The sequence below is a fragment of the Manis javanica genome, chromosome 16 (genome assembly GCF_040802235.1).
Source record: "Manis javanica isolate MJ-LG chromosome 16, MJ_LKY, whole genome shotgun sequence".
In the NCBI taxonomy this organism is placed as follows: domain Eukaryota; kingdom Metazoa; phylum Chordata; class Mammalia; order Pholidota; family Manidae; genus Manis; species Manis javanica.
The window spans coordinates 55,736,755-55,753,688 of record NC_133171.1 but is presented as its reverse complement, the minus strand read 5'-3'; the positions used below and the strand labels follow the sequence as shown (position 1 = coordinate 55,753,688).

Here is a 16,934-nt window from a genome sequence, read left to right as displayed (position 1 = left end):
ATAGGTCCCAGAAGGAATAAGGTATAGTGCAGTGTCTAGGGAAGTATGCTCTGCCACCTACAAACTGGGTGATTTGGTCAAGCTTCTTTACTTCTCTGTGCTTCAGTTCCCATGCTGGTAAAATAGGGATGATGAGAGTACCAGCCTTGGCACATGAGCAAGCACTACGATTAGCATTACCCTAAAGTGTTTAGTGAGCATCTATTCTATGCCTTGCAATTTCCCAGGTTGTTTAATTCCCATGGCAACCACGAGAGGTGGATGTTATTAGTCTCATTTAACATGTGGAGAAAATGAGGCTCAGAGAGGTCAGGTAACTTGCCCAAGCCTTCCAAACTTTCTCCTCTTCCCACTTTATCCAATTCACTGACCTTGTTACCTAAGACAGAGAACTGGGAACCTTGGTGACTTGTTCTCTCTCATTCCCCTCATGCAAAACCCATCATCAAATCTAGTAGATTGTTTCTCATTCAAACTTTCAAATCTATCCCTCTATCCTCATGGCAGCCACTATAGCTAAGGCCTTTGTATTCTCCTTCTGCATGCTCATCTTTGTCTGCTTATCCATCTTGCCCCATATCTAATCAGTCTCTAAATCCAACTGATTGGATTTTCTTGGTCACTTTCAAATCCATTCCCTTTGGGCCATGTCTCAAGGCCATTGCCTTACTCAGGCCCTCCTCACCTCCCAACTAGATAGGAGCAATAACTGGGTCTCCTTGCTAATTCTCCCCATGGCTGCCTGCATGACTTTCTAAAATGTAGATCTGTCCTTGACTCTTCCCACTTTCCAGCCTCTCAGCAGTACCCTGGACAGTCAAATTCACATTCCTGTATGTGGCATACAAGGCCTGGGACAACCTGGCCCAGAAGGGCCTCATGTGCCTCTGCTTTATAGATTTAATAGCAGCAACCTCCTTTTTCTTCCTCTGGACCTGTACACTGGCTGTCCTTTCCACCATACTTCATTTAACAGCCTCCATAACTAGATCCTTGAGTTCCTTGAAGGCAGGAGCACATCTTCAACTTACGTCCCCAGTGCCTAGCACAGTGCATGGCTCTTACTATGCATGCAACAACTGTTTGTTGAATTCATTCATTCATTCATGAATTCTAAAATGAATGACTGGGTGTCACATAGCTTAAAAGTGATGAAGTGGCTAAGATTAAAACTCAAGTCTATTTATTCAACAAATTATTTATTAAGCTCTAATTATATGTCAGGTATTATACTAGGTGCTGGCTACATGGCACAGAAGAAAACAGAATTCCTGCCCTCCTGGAACTTATGTACTGTCTAATATCAGAGTTCATCTTTTTTGCAAGCACACCAAACTCTACTGCAAGGAACTTTATTACATTCTATTTAAAGTGCCATGAAACAAAGCTGCCAGTATAACACGATGTGTATTACAGGGATGAGATGTGAGCTTCAAACTCATAAGTGTGGTAGGAATTCAGAAAAAAAAAGGGAAGCACTAGGTAGGAGTTGGGATTCAGGGTGGCCCTCAAAATTTTATTAAATAAGAAAGGAGAGTAGGAGAACATGGGAATAACATAAGTAGAAAGAAGCATAACATTTATGGGCACAAGAAATCTGGATTATATATATTGGATGAGAAGATCAATGGCCCTCTAATGGAGTGGGGTATCTCTAGCATACAGGGAGTTTTAAGAAAATCAATTTGCAGATCCTCAACTTCCACATGTTCTCTTTACCAAAATTGCTTTCCTCTTTCATAATTTCCCCTTCCCTACTTTTCAGCCACCCATCCACTATCTTTAAAAATGGACTATACAGGGGGGTAAAATTCCTGGAACACTGTAAACAAAGCAACAGTCTGAAACTCTGGTGTAGGACTGTGGGTGCTGAGAAAGTGAATGGCTCAAAATGGACAACAAATTCTTTTTGTTTCAAGTTGGGAGATTTCAAAATGTTTGCTTTCAAGATCTGGGAGGACTTAACTGCATTGTCAGCTGAAAAATCATTAATGATGTTTTTTAATAATAGATGTCTGTGATTTTGTGGGGCAAACAATTCAGATGCCATTGCTGTATTAAAACTCTCCCAGTTCCCATCTAACTGTTTATGTGAACAAGTTTTCTCAGCTTACAAATGAAAAAACAGGGCTAGAATTGATACTGAATGCGATCTCATTCTAGCAATAAATACTATTCAACTGTGGACATATGAACTGGGTGGGGGAAAAAAGTAGCCCATCCATTTCATTAAGAAATACTCTTCCAATGCATTTTTTTTGTATTTATGTTTAATACTAATGAAAATCCTAATATTTATGCGGTTTGGATCAATTGGCTATTACTAATATTTGTAATGGCCATTCAAACCTGAAGAAAATTTCTCACTTAGAACTTTATAATTACGTGAAACTTAAAAAATTCATGAATTCCAATGTACATACATATTTTGGTTGCAGAGATGTATGATATGGTTCTCAATAAAAGAACATCAAACATAAAAATATGTTATGTTTAGATTTCTAGGGTAAAGTAGCATGGAAATACAGGTACAAGGAGAAAAATAAACAATGTAAAATTTTTTATTGCTAAAGAGCTTGTTTGTGTATTTTTAAGACAGGATGGTGAGCATCAATTTGAGTCTTAATACATTTAAAGGGTTAATATAGTAGTTTTATATTAAAATGTCAGTATCTTAAAAATAGAAAGTACATCCATTCTCTGTAATTATTAAGTTTTAAAGAAATAATGAAAAATATTATATGTCACCTTAAAAATTTGCAAGGTGCTACATAGTTCTTATATAATCTTTAAGGAGTAGAAAGGTAAAAATTTTTGAAGCCAGCTGCTGTGAAGGACCCATGACTAGGATGGTAGAATGAGGCCTGATTATAGATGTTCTTGGAAGCTAGATGGAGTTTAGACTTGAGGTGCTGTGCCAGCCCTTAAGCCTCAATTTCCTCGCCTGTAAATGGGTCCACTGCAGGTTTTTGAATGTTCCATGATGGGACACAGGGGGAGGTGTGTTTGAGGTATAAGGTGGTGAAAGGAAGGTCGACCAGATGCCTGAATGCCATTCCACACTGGGACTGGCACAGGAAGCTGTCAGTCTTGTGAGACATTCCTAGGAGTCAGAAGATGTTTTCCAGCCTTTTAATTCCAGGATTAGAAAATAGCTCCTCTGTCCTTCCCAACATCCTGGAAGAAGTGTATCCAATCTTTGATGCCCTCAGAGACACCCATAAACTATGGAAGCCACGTGGAAAGCAGAGCGATTTTAGTCCCAGGTCATTCCTCTGTGGCTTGTATGTGAGGCGGGATGGGGAGGTGTTGCAAGTGACCAGAGTGCAAGAGGTTTGTTGCAAACTGTTGTCAGGATACGCAAGGTGCTCCTCCATAGGCACAGTGCCTGCTGAAAATTGCCTCCCTGGCCCCTGGTGTTGTAGGTGAGAGGCAGAGGAAGGGGAATGCCTAGAAGGCTGATTTCAGGAGACAAAGGAGGCCACCACCTGCTGGCTGGGGCCTGAAATGGCTGTGGAGAAGGTCAGAATCCATTTCAAAGCGAATCTAGCCTTCCTCCATTCATTCAGTTATACTATATGTGATTGGGCGACAGAGCAGGTTTTGGTAGCCGAGATCTCCGGCCCATCTGGAAACGGTTACAGTGGATTGACAGGAACCAACTTTTCTCACTTTGTGCTGTGCCTGACGGCAAGTCTAGTCCAAACGAAGATTTGGGGAAGGTGAATTAGTCTGGGATTTTTTATTCAAGTAACAGCAACTGATTCAAGTCAAAAAAGTAATTTATTAATAAGAGTATAGAGGAGCTCCTTAAACAATTGGGAGGATGAGAAAGCCAGCTCAGAGGCTGCATAGTCAGGAACAAAACACAAAATCGTGGCATACAACAGTTCTTGTGAAGACATCTCAGTTGCCACCTCTGGGTACAGACTCTGCTGTTTTCATGGCCAATATCACCAATGCTAGACGCTGCTCTTACAGCTGGAAATTAGGTGGAGCTTCTGCTCTGCCACTTACCTGAATGGATCATGCGTGCTCTCAGTTCTTCAGCTTCCCAGCTGCCAGTGTGTCTGACTGGTTGAGCCTTGGTCACATGGCTAAGCCCTAGCTGCAAAGGAGGCTGCAAGTGTTTAGGAGTCTAAAATGGGAGATTTTTCAAATATGGGAAGGTGATTCAGAAGTTAGGTGGCCCAAAACAAGGAAAGCCTTGAAAAGGATGGAAATGAGTAAAACAGCATTCTGAGGCCAGCAATCTGGGTGCCAAAGGGAACCATAATCACTGTATATGAGGAACTAGGGATGTTGTAGCTTGAAAAAGAAAAAATATAGGAGAAATGTACATTATATAGGGGAATGTACATCAGAAGGGCTCTTATATGGACACTGATTTAGTTTTCCTCCTGGGAAAGAACTAAGACTATTGGGTAGGAATACCAGAGGATATACATTTTTGTTCAATATAAAGAAGATTTTTGTTGCTGCTCTTAAAAAAATCAACCATGTTGCCATTTTGATAAGAAACGCTAAGGAAAAAAATATGGAAAGGTAATAATACACAGAACCACAAGCCAAAGACAACTGCTGGTAATATTTTAGTGTTCCCTTCCAGTTTTTTTCTATACTAACTTTTTGTTTTCCAAACAGTACTCATATCTATATATTCTATACATATTATCAGATTCTGCCTTTTTCCACTTTATATCAGATCATAACATTTTCCCACTTTTTTACCAACTCTTTGTAGTCATTATTTTTAATGGCTACATAACATTCCATTGGAAGCATACAGCATAATTTACCTAAGCCTTTCTCTGTTGTTGGACCTTAAGTTTATCTACAGTTTTTGTTTTAAATAATATTGTAGTGAGAAATGAGTTATGGGGTCTAAACATGAAATATGTATTTATTAAATAACTATATAAAATATTATACATATCCTTTTTAATATAAAAATGAAACAAAGTAAAAAGTATAATTATCTTAACAGTCTTTCCAGAATTTCTTTTATTGGGATGGATCTGTTTTTATTTGGAGAAATAAGCCTTTTAGGGGTAGAAAGTGAGATCTTCAGGACATGAAGGTTGGCAGGAACTCTAGCAATGAAGAGATAGGATAAAGTGTCTCTTTCTGCCTGGGAAGAATTTGTTTTTTCTGCAGAGAGGGTGTGATAGAGGAGAGAACTTTGGGTCAAGGAGAAGTAGTGATGTGGGAGAAAGACAGGCCCTAAGGGGTGATAGGCCATTTAGAAAATTTCAATGCAGTGCTGAAAGGACTTTAAAGAACAAATGATGTGTGAGTTTAAACTGTTTGCAATGCATCATGTGACCCTACCCCAGGGCACAAAACATCATAATGAACTTCTATACCAATGACTGTTTTGTGTGGGCAGAAATGTGGGCAGCCTTCAGGAAGCACTGAGTTTCATCTCTGTATTTGTGAACTGTGGGAGTGCTACAGCCTAGTAGGAGCTGGGAAGCAGAGAGATTTAGGAGAATTATAAATCCCCAGAAATATGCAGAAATTTTAGGGAAGGCTTTGACTTCTACAATCCATTCCTCACACTCAAAGGGCAAGGAGGCTGACATCTGAATTATAAAAGTACATAAAAAAAGCGCACATTCATTTCAAAAGTAGGAAAGAAAGAGAAGCAGAAAGAAAAAAAAACTTACACTTAGTATTACCATCCAGCTATCTGAAGGTGTGACCAGAGGAGTGAATGCCAGAGAGGAGGGATAATCTTTAAAGGTGGTGGAGAAGAGGGAGTTACCCATTGATCATATACTTATGAGTCAAGTGTTGCTCATTGCTAGATGACAAACCCACGTTCTTCCACCAGACTTCCTCCCAGCTGCTAGGTACCTTTTCATGGTATATCTGAAGGGACAGATTAGGATAACAGGTCCCTTTTAGGTCCTAAAGACCTGGATTAAGAAGAACAGAATTCTCCACAACAGTGAGGAAGTTTGCCATTTGGGTAGGCAGACATGTTAGATAAGTACATGGGAAGATGGGTAAGAAGCACAGGACTATAGATTTCTGATTGTAGAAGCCACTTGGCAGATGAAAGCCCTTTTATTAAACAGTCTCCTCCAGTGGAATCTTAAGACCCGGGTTCTAGTCTCACCATTGCTTCCCAGCGCAAGTCATGCACTTTCCTGGGATGGTTTCTTCACTGGAGGGATGAGGAGGTTGTCCTAGATGACCTCTAAGTTGCCTTCCAGCTTTAAATTCCCTTCTGTGACACTTGCCAGACTTGTTTTACTAGTCCCGAAGCTTCCTCTCCAGCTCTGCCCTCGGTTGCCGTGCCCGTATCTCACACCAGAGGGCGCTGCAGGCGGACCAGGGCAGCGTGCGGTGGGCGTAGTGGCAGAATCAGGGGCGTTCCCGGGCGGGGCGGTGATTGGCTGCTGCCGGGACGGAAGGGTGGGGTAAAGCGAGGGGGCCGAGCTGCGCGATGACGTCATGCTGGCGGGGGTGGGGTTGGGCCGCGCAGCGTGTGACGCCGCGGTCGCCGCGGAGCTGGGGATTAATGGGAAAAGTTTTGGCAGGAGCTGGAGAATCCTGCGGAGCCTGCGGGACGGCAGCGGTGGCGCGAGAGGCGGCCAGGACAGGTCAGTCCGGGTCGGGGAAGTGGGTAGGCAAGTAGCGGAGGGAAGTGGCGGGCCCCGGCTAAGGCGGCCAACAGGCTGGGGCGCAAGGCCCGGCGGGGAGTGGGGTTGGGGGAGAGGCAGGGGTCCGCAGACCGAGACTGTGCCCCGGCCAGATGCTCCAGTCTGGGCGGATTCGCCGACGTCCGTTGCTCTCTGGTGCCCTGTCTGCTGCCCCTGCACCCCCAGTCCTTTGGACCCCCATCTCTGAGCCACAACCGTGGGCTTCCTGCTCCCGACTGTGTCCCCTCTTGGGCCTCGTGGCTCCGTCTCCTCCCACTTCTGTATTCTGGGAGCCCAATCTCGGGCTCGGGGGCTCCCACTCCCCACCCTTGCCTCTGACCTCCTCCTTCTTCCCTTCTCTGGTGTCCCCAGATCCATTGCTCTCTACCCAGGGTCCCCTTGGGGATCTACTCTGTGTCTTTATCCTTGTCTCCTGCCATTCTTGCCCTCTCAGTCTTTGCTGTCTTTTCCCATCTCTGGCTCTTCCTTCCCCCGTTGTCTGGATCCTCTCAGTAGTGCGGCTCACCATCTTCCTCGCCGTGTTGTGAGGCTTTTCAGTCCCGTGCCTGCAATCCCTGTCTACCTAAGCCCCTCCTACTCTGGCTCCCCACAGAGGCCCTGTTTTTGCCCCTCTCTCTGATTTTCTTCTTACCAGCCCTGTTCCCTCCATTCCTGTCACCCACCTCCCCTTCCCTGCCAGTTCCTCGCTCTTGCTTCAGGGAGAAGCATTAGCTCCACATTCTACTTACTCTGCTTTCCCTTGACCTGCAGTTGAGATACCTGTGAGGAGGGGTGTTCAGCTCCTGACTGAAGTTAAGGGACTGAATGTCTGAGGTAAATAGCAGACATGCCTGTGTGGGAGCGTTTACTGGTGTTGCATCAGGGATGGTGTCCAGTTTGTAGGCCATTCTAATCTCAGCTTTAATACTTCCCCTTTATGGGTCTGTTGACTTCCAGGAACCCTTGGAGAGAGACTGGCCGCTGAGTTGGGTGTGCGCCAGGGGTAGCTGGAGGCCTCATCCAACTCTTTCCCGTCCAGGAAACAGGGCTCTGTGTCTTCCCACTCTGGAGTTATCAAACACATTTAAACGGTGTTACCCCAGCCTATCTCTGTCAGCCCTCACTCCCACCCTCCACCCTATGCCCAATCCCAGAAAGCTAAGAGAAGACTCCAGAAGCTGAGCCTCAAAGAATGCCTGTGGTCCTCATCCTTTTTCCTCTGTACTGGCTCCAGAACATTTCTTTCCTAATTGAGTTTTGAAGTAGGTTGCCAGCCCAACAACCCTGGGGCTCGCAGACATCAGTTTCATTCATTATTGTTGGCTTCCTGATTTTCCTTCTCACATCTGGAACCCCCTGAATGAGTTAGGGCCTCCGAAGTTGGTCACTAAGCAGGTTCTCCTGAAGGTTCTCTCTTTTCCCTTGGGAGCTTGATATCTTGTTGATCCAAGAGGGAGGCTGACCCTGAGGTTCTGTTCTCTTAGCCCAGGTGTAGCTTGGGATGTCAGGTATGTATCTGATGGGGCAAGTCGTGGGGCTGCATTAGTTAGACTGTGTCAGGCTCTTGAGGTGCTTCCAGCCACAGAGATCATCTCTGGGGTAGTGAGCCCACCACCTTCAAGGGTGTTTAACCTTCTTGCAAGGTAGGAAGTTCTTTTCAAATGTCTTCCAATTTGAGCTTTTATTTGGCATCAGTACCCTAGAGAGAGCTGCAGGAAATAACCTATCCTCTGTTTCTGCCCAATCTGATCCTGGAAGATTCTGAAAGCATGACCCAATCTCACATTTAGAAATGAAGGCTGTTATTTCACCTGGCCCTGGGTTTCTAGGTCTTCTCTTTTGAGGATCGTGTTCTCTGTCTTTGAGCCAAAATTGGACACAGAATTGGCAACCTTCAGGACCTGTAGTGGAGAGCCAACTATACCAGACAGACTAGACTTTAGAGCTCTTCACTTCTCTTGTGCATTGACCCTCATTTGTGAAAGGAATAGGATCATGGATGGCTGAGCCAGTCTCCTCTCCACTGACCCTGAGCCCCCTCCTAAGCAGCACTTGGGGGATTTGGGCAGAATGGACCAAAAGGGGTCCCTTATTCCTATGGGAAACATACTTCTGGGGTTTTAATAGGTCATTCTGATAAAGTCGTGGTTGTGTGCTGGTCTGACTCCTTTGAGGACTTTGCTACTTTTCTGCCTTTGCTTACCCATTAGCCCTGCTGCTCACCGGGGCAGCAGGTGAGAAAGGCCTGAGAAGCTCCAGCAGCCCTGGCCAGATAGCTTCCTACAGTTTGCCCACTCCATTGTTTTTTGCATAGATAGTCAGTCATAAATATCCAGTACCAAGTTCCCATTCAGTGATTTTTGCAGAGCCTGGGTCAGCCTGCTTCTCTTTTTCAAAGGTGTAGGCAGACGGACCCCTGACATTTGTTTACATGTGGTCGTACATCAGCCCCTTAGTTTAATGAGCTGCTCTCTCATGTGGCTCCCTTTTTCCTTGCTACTCCCCCACTGCTTTCCTCTTTTGGTGTGTGTCTCAGCCTGGTCAGGAAGAATTGGCCTTACTCAGCCTTCTAACCCCACCTGTTATCTCTCAGACCCCTTTCCCAAGGGCCTGGTGGGAGGACAGCCAGTTTTGGGTGCTTGCCTGGGTTGCTGGTAGCCTCTGTTTTGGATAGAATGCAGCTGTCTTTGCTGTTGTGCAAGCTGTCACTAGGGCCTGTGGATCCTGGCATGTCCTGGGACAGTGCAGCTTCTCTCTCTCTCAGGAGGAATTGGGCCTGTGGCTTCTAAAGGCATCAGCTATATTCTGTCATGGAGGCCCACCTCCCAGCATGGGAAGCTAAACATTGGGGCCTTCGTCCAGTGCTTCCATAGGGCCTGGAAATGCCAGGAGCTTCTGCACTGCCCAGCATTGTCTAGAGTGTTCCAGCTGGGAACACTCTCTTCCTCCTTACTCAGCTTGTCCACAGACTTTGTCCTGCCAGCCTCTCGCTTGTCACGTCAGAAGTCGTGTGCATGCTGCCCTTGTTTGTACATGTTATCCCAGATTGCCCAGTGGCTGCTTTTTGTAGATAGCTTTATGTCCCTGAGCTTTTTCCTGTGCCTTTGGATGCAGGGTGGGAATGCTATCTGGAGCAGCTGGATTCCACCATGTCAGAGGAGCTGGGCACTTACTTGAGCCTGGCTGGGAGGAAATGGTCCCTTGCATCAGGTTTCAAACTTGTGGGTCTTCTTCCTTGGCAGATGGTTCCTGGCCTTCGTAACTCAGAGGCTGGTGATTAAGGTGTGACTCCAGGCCTGTCTCCATGGGGCTTCAGTCAGGGAATCGAGCATGACTCAGGGCATCTCCATTTATGAGCTTCCACCCATGGAGGTGTTGGGCTCCAGCTTCTTCACCTCGTTAGCTCCTTCTGCCCCACCCTGGTAAAATCAGCAAGCTGGTGTCTGCTTACTTGGAAATGAGCAGACTACTTCCAGGACTGGAAATATTTGCTGACTCAGGCTCAGAATAACAACACCTCCGAGTGCATGTGTGAGGAACAAAGGAGGAGCCAGCTTGCTAGGAGCACTCTTTGAGCTCTGGTGTTTAGTTATAACATATTAGAGCTGCTTTTCTGACCTCTAGTGCCTCTCAGCTAAAGATGCTGGGTTTCTTTCTATCATGCAGTGTTGTGTGGTGTTTTGGGCATGCGTGTGGTACTTACACAGTGGCTTCTGTTCCTGTTTTCCTTACCCAGGGGCCTCTGACAAATGATTGACACATCCCAGATTTAGGATCCTGGTCTAGAAGATGAAATAATTTCATAGGGCCAAGTCCCAGATTCCAGGTGTCTGTCCTAGCATCTGGTACCCATCACTTGCATATAGTGGGCACTTATTAGATAATTATTAAATGTCTATGGCTTATGTAGTTCTATGGGGAGCATTGAGATTGTCTCCTTCATACTCACTAAAACATGAAATCCTCAAGAAAAGGGATATTTTCCTTCCTATTGTGTCTAGGACAATGCCTGGCACAGAGGAGTTGCTACATAAATATTTGGTGAAAGAATAAATATACAGACTTTTTTCTCTCCCCTTATGGGTGCCAGGAGATAAAGATGATGACCATCATTCTCTTTCATTTATGCAACAAACATTTTTGAGTGCTTACTATGTGCCAAGTGTAGCACTGGGCTCTTGGGAAATGATGATAGTGAAAAAACAGATTCAGTCCCTGTCTCATGGGTCTGTAGTTTGCTGGCATATGTGAGAGCTGGGCGTAATGCAGACTCGTTTCTTCCATCTTTGTTGGGGCAGCAGGTCCTCACCAGAGCCTGAACAATGCTCTGAGCTTCTCACTGCTGTTTCCCTGTTTGTTCTCAGATGCCTGGCAGATACTATAAACTCTCAGAAGGGGAGCTCCAGGGAATTCACTGTCCATTGTCATATTTGGGAGGCTGGACTGTCGTGGGGGTCCCTGTTGGGGGCCAGGGGAAATATGGGGCTTCTGTCTGATTTGTTTAAATCTCTGAAGTTCAGTGGTTCCAGTAGCTGTTTATGGGCTTCACTTCCCTTTCTCTGCCTTTTAACACCCTGTGGGTTTTCCTGTTGCCAGACAGGGTGCTGAGCCTGTGTGTCTGTCAATCTGTGAGGGTCAGGTTGTTTGTGGATCTTTTAGGAAGGCCTCAGTCAGGGGCCCCTCCTGTTCTCAAACCTGTACCCAAGTCCTTTCCTCTGAAGGAAATTGAAGGAGGAAGGAGTGGGGGTTGGGTTGGGAGGTTTCTGACGTCCCTTGAGCAGAGAGAGGTGGAAGTTCCCGCTAGCAGGGAGTTCCTCCAATAGGTAGAGTGGAGTTGGTTTGCTTGGTCATTTGTTTCTGCAGCAGCCATCCACAGTGGTAGCAGTTGTACATGTCCGGTTGTCCAGTTCATCCCTGAGCTTTGAGTCCCCAGTCCCAGCTAGAAGTTTTCTTTCTTAGTTTCCATTGGCAGAGGTGAGGCTGTAGCTTTATCAGATTTTTCACCGTTACTCTTGACAAATTGTGGTCTTCTTAGTTGTCTCAGTCTTTTCTATCTGAGGCACTTCTTGGAAGTGTATGAAATCTAGTAGGGGGAGAAGACATGCACAAAAAGATTTTTTTAAATATTAGTGAGCCTGTGGGCACTCCTCATTTAGAAGAGAAAGTCATCACTGAGGATTGACTTGGCCCCTGAAGAAACAGGGTTTCAGATCAGGGCTTGAAAGAAAGTTGGTTTATTTTGAAGTCAAGTTTAGAATATCGTAAATAGTGACTTTATAACTTTTGGCTTTAAAACCTCTTTACCCTCTTATAAATTGTCAAAGACTCAAGAACTTTTTGTTTACCATGTTAGAAATTAAAATAGGGATTTAAAAAGGTCATTAAGTATTAAATCATTAACAATAATAATAAACATTACATTTATCATCAGTGACATTTTTTATGAAAAATAGCTGTTTTTCAAAACAAAAAAGTTGAGAGGAGTGATACCATTCTACATTTTTGCTAATTTCTCTTAATGTCTGGTTTTATGGAAGATAGCTGAATTCTCGTAACTGCTTCTGTGTTTAATATCTTGAAATGTGTTGTTTTATTTGAACAATACGAAGAAAGTCTGACTTCGCGAAGATTTGTAGTTGAGAAAGAGAGGGGTATTTTAATAGCTTTGCGGATAATTGTGGATATTCTTCTTTGATACTATACCAAAACTTGACAAGTGGTGATTTCTTAAAAGTTACCTGGAATGTGGAGTCTGAGACCTTGCCAACAGACTTTTCATACTTTGCAGCATAAAAATCCACCAGTCCATCTTGCAGTTTGAATGAATCTTTTACTTTGAGTTGGTCATTGGGAATACTGGTTCACCGAGTTATGTAGATCTTCTAAATGTTGACATAATTCATTTTACAATATCAGTAAATCATTAATATCACCACCAAATTCATCAGAAAGTCTTTAAGTATTGGCAAGCTGTCAAGCTCATAGTGGTGTGTACAAGTTTTCCATAATGTGAATTTTCTCTTGAAAGCTTGATTTTTATCACTGGCAACATACTGTCAGGTTTTCTTTCTTGAAGTGACAATCTCACTGTATTAATTTCCAAGAAAAAAAATATAACAAATATCAAAAGTCTAAATTTTAATTTGTCTGTTATTATTTTCTTTCAAATAAAAATAGTGTTTGACGAAAAAAGTGGCTTAAGTTTAATTTAGCTTGCAGCTCAAACAGGCACAAATTGTTTTTTTCTTGAGACAGTCTGTCTTGCTAATGGGTTTCAGCCCCGGGCAAGTTCGCTATGGATTCAGTGTGACCAAAGGAATCCACAGTAAAACATTCTTGGGGTGAAGGGTTTATTACCCGGCGGTAGGTCGAGCACTAGTGTCTCTGCCTCCACCCAGAGCACTGGGCCGAGCTCTCTATATAGGGCAACAATAGCTTATTGCCCACAGGTGTGGAAGCGGCAGCCCAGCAACAGGCCAGTTACCTCATCAGGTGGTTGAAGTTCAGTGAGGATCCTGGCCATAGGAACCCTAACTTCCCCACACAGACATTCATGTAAATGTAATTCTGTTACACAGAATATTTAAAAGACTTGTACCTAAGGGTCAGGATTGAATAAAGTTAGTTTTTATTGGTCCATCTAGGACATTCTTAAATGAAAGTGGCACTTTACTGTCTTGGATGGTTCTGTGGTTGACTGGGCTCCTCTGGGCAGTACAGCATGCTGCTGTGGTCGCATGGAAGCAAGGGCAGGGGGAGTCATCTGGAGGCCAAGCCAGGCTGGGGCTCCATGCTGGCCCTCTCACATGGCTGGTGCTTGAAGCTGGCTGTGGACCGGAGTGCCTGCATGTGGCCGCTTCATATGCTTTGGGCTCCTCACAGCATGGCTGCTGGGTTCTGAGCAGAAGAACCTCAAGAGATCCAGGTATAAATGCAAGGTTTCTTCAAAATGACCTATCCCTCCTTGGAAGTCACACAATGTCACTTTTTGTGTTTTTTTTCAGTCATGGGACTGGTTTAGATTCAGGGAAAGGACTGCTCAAGGGTGTGAATACCAAGAGGCATGGTTCACTGCTAGGGAGAGCAGCCTCCTTGGAGACCAGCTTTCACTTCTTTTAGCAACCATTATTGTGAGGTAACCTGGCCTGTGTATGAATAATCCCTGGAGAAAAGTGCATCTTCTCACCATTTCCATTCCTGGAAACTACTGTGAGTTAGAAAATTCCTAGTAGGCTGATAGAGGCCACAGCATGCCAGGTGAAGGGATTTGCACTCTGGTCTTTGGGCAGTGGGTAGCCATTGATGGTTTTGGAGCAAGGAGTGATTGTGTCAATATTGCAAAAAGGTGGGTTGAATGGAGAAAGAATGGAGGTAGAGAGGTTAGGTAGGAGTCAACTACAGTAGCTTAAAAGTAAGGAAATTCTTCATATTAAACCTGAGTTCCTCTGGTTGCTGTTAAATTTACTAATTTTGATCTATCAGCCCTGCAGATTACATACCCAACACCTGGGTGAGGTAACACCCCTCCCTTCCATTATTTAGGGATGCTTGTGAGTCAAGAGAGATTAAAGGGGTCATAAAAATTAGAAGGCAACTAAATTTCGTTTTTATTGTCAAGGCATATGTCTTGCCAATGGGTTTCAGCCCAGGCAAGTTCACTATGGATTCAATGTGACCAAAGAAATAACAGTAGAACATTCTTGGGGTGAAAGGGTTATATTATACCCAACTTTACTTCCACAGTGGCAGGTCAGTCACTTAAAATTTCGTTCACTCAGCGAATCTGCATGCAGCAAGTGGATCTCTGCCTCTGGGCCTCTTGGCCTGCACAGCTGTCCTCTGGGCCTTTGTCTTCGGCATTGCCACCACTCCAACCTCTGCTCTCCTGTAGCCTTGCTACCTTGTCACCGAGCTCTTTATATACAGTCAATAGCAACGTATTGCCCACACGTATGTAGTGAGCTAGCCAACCAGGGCCAGGTGAGAATCCTGACCACAGGAACTTTCATTTTGTCTACAGCATTTTAAAAAGTTAATCATAACTTACTTAAAAAGGGAAGATAAAGCTTCATGTAGCACCACTAACTGATTCGAATACACTTGAGTTTCAGTATCATAGAGCATTAGAAAACACTAGAAGGAGGAGAGGAGTGAGAAGAAGAGGGGGACAGATTAGAAAATGGTAGGGAGAGGGGGAAAGAGGAGAAAACAACAACACTGTAAATGAGGACAAGACTGAGGAACTCCTTGAGACAAAGCAGACCGCTTGGGCTGCAGTGTCAGCACAGAGTGGCTCCTTCCTGCCTCCCTGGGGCCCTGGCTTCTGGGGTTCAGCACCTCTTTCCTGGCCCCTAGCCCAGTCTCCAGCTCTGTCTGTCTGGGAGGAGGCTGTGGGAAGAGCTGGAGTGCATTGGGTTGGGCAGTCCTGGGATGACTCTTTGCTCTGATGTCTGGGTTATGACTTTGTGATTAATGCAAACCTCATTAAGTTCTGGCTCGTCTCCTTTCTGCTGAGCTAGGTCCGGAGTGGTGAGCTCCGGACAAAGTGCCTTCCTGAGCGTGTTCCTCTGTTGACTGACAGGCTGTGGCAGCAGGAGCCCAGCCTCAGCATGGGGAGTCTTCATCTTCTCATGAGCAGTTCTTGGCGTTCTGGCAGTGCGTTGTGGCACTCCTTTTTCTTTTGAGTCTGGTCTTTAAATCCTAACTTCTGCCCAGCCTTGTAGTCATATCTGCAGCTCTCCTGAGACCATTAGTGAATTTTCCACAGCCAGTAGCAGCACAGCTTTGATAGAGTTCTCTCATGACAAGGGAGAGGCTCCCAGGTGTTATGGGAACTCGACCTTGCGCTTAAGTTCATGCCTGTGCTGTTATACTAATAGATATCTAAACACAGATTTCCATTACTTTTATGTGTATCTGCTGTAATTCCTCAATCTTTATCTTATCACTGCTTTTGGCATTTCCCTCACCAAGTGGTGACCTCAGAGGCGCAGTGGCTTGGCCACTACTCCCCTGGAAGTACAGGCCAACTCTGCTCTCCCAGGGGCAGTACTAGTGGAGCGGGCTGCCCTGCATTCACAGCAGTCTGCAGGACCCCTCTCTCCTCGAAAAGCAGGCTATCCTTGAATTTGCCCGAACCCAGAGCTCTACTCATCATCTCCCTTTCCAAACAAGCAAGCAAGGCATGCTTTCCCTCAGTTTCCCCTATCTAAAACATTTCCTTGTTCCCCTCATGTTACTTCCTTTGCCTCCGTTTCCTCTGGCACACGGTTCCTCTGCCACAGTGCTGGAGCCATTGTGGGCTGCTAATGCTTTGCTGGGGGTGCTGTCCAGAGCACCCCCTCCTCAGTTGTGAAAATGAGGAATGTCTGTAGACATTGCCACATGTCTCCTAGGGGGCAAAATCACCCCTTATTGAAAACCATTGCTGTACTGTTTGTCCAGTGAATATTTCTGGCCAGCTGGGACCACTGGTGAACATCAAATCAGTAAAACCAATCAGATAAGCATATAGTTCTGACATTGGAAATTTACCCTTGTCACTCACCTGCCTGGGCCTTGAGGGTTTTGGGGAGGAGTGAAGGAGTTCACAAGGAGCAATCGTCCTCCTAAGTAAGAAACCACACGATAGCTACACAGCAGAGGGACAGTGTCCAAGGTGAAAAGCCATCTCCTGCAGGGGTTGTGTTTCTTATGCTTTGCTTCTCCAAGTCTTTTAGTTTCTGGGCAGAAGCCACCTTCCTCTAGCTCTTAGAGGTGCCATGTGGAGCAGAGTTGGTAACATGTAGCATGGGGACTGTCATTAACAGCCATCTTGCTCTCCAGTCCTCACAGAACCTTCCACTCCAGGGAGTTCTCATGAGCAAAAGCTTACCTCCTATCCCTGACCTAGAGCGTGTTCATCTTGCTCAGCCCATTTCTTCATAGCTTCTTCTCCAGTAAAAGCCTTCAGGACAGTCCAGAGATCCCCTAGGATGGACTCCTGAGGGTCCGTGTGGGCTTCAGGTTGGAGAAGAGAAAACTACACTTCTCTTCTAAGGAGTCCCTCCAAGGGCCAAAATGCTCAGTTCTGTGAAGTTAATCCCCCACCCCTAGGTAACGGCAAGCAACTACAGCTAAAGAAAGACACTGGCCCAGGGTCCGGCCAGGACTCCCAATCTGATTCTTCTTTTATATGGACCAGAGATCTGAACTATGTTTCTTCCAAATGTTTGGAGTCTGTCTTCCATGGTGGTAGACAGGGTAACGACTCCAGTGACACCCAGGCCATAACCCTTGGGACCT

General features: G+C 45.2%; 1 protein-coding gene across 17 annotated transcripts in view; it reads left to right on the top strand.

Annotated features, from left to right (window-relative positions):
- Nucleotides 1–6,439: 6,439 nt before the first annotated feature.
- The window catches only part of PPARD (peroxisome proliferator activated receptor delta), a 117,531-nt gene continuing 107,036 nt past the window's right edge, over nt 6,440–16,934 (top strand). For 14 of the 17 annotated variants that reach the window (XR_012126040.1, XR_012126041.1, XR_012126042.1 and 11 more), the window contains exon 1: nt 6,440–6,611. Coding sequence is in view for 7 of the 17 variants with exons in the window: in XM_073224153.1 (XP_073080254.1) it covers nt 6,455–6,611 (157 nt within the window). In the remaining 10 variants the exon portion in view is untranslated. The remainder of the gene's footprint in view (nt 6,612–16,934) is intronic. The other 3 variants (XM_017668711.3, XM_017668633.3, XM_017668649.3) reach the window with 2 other exon arrangements.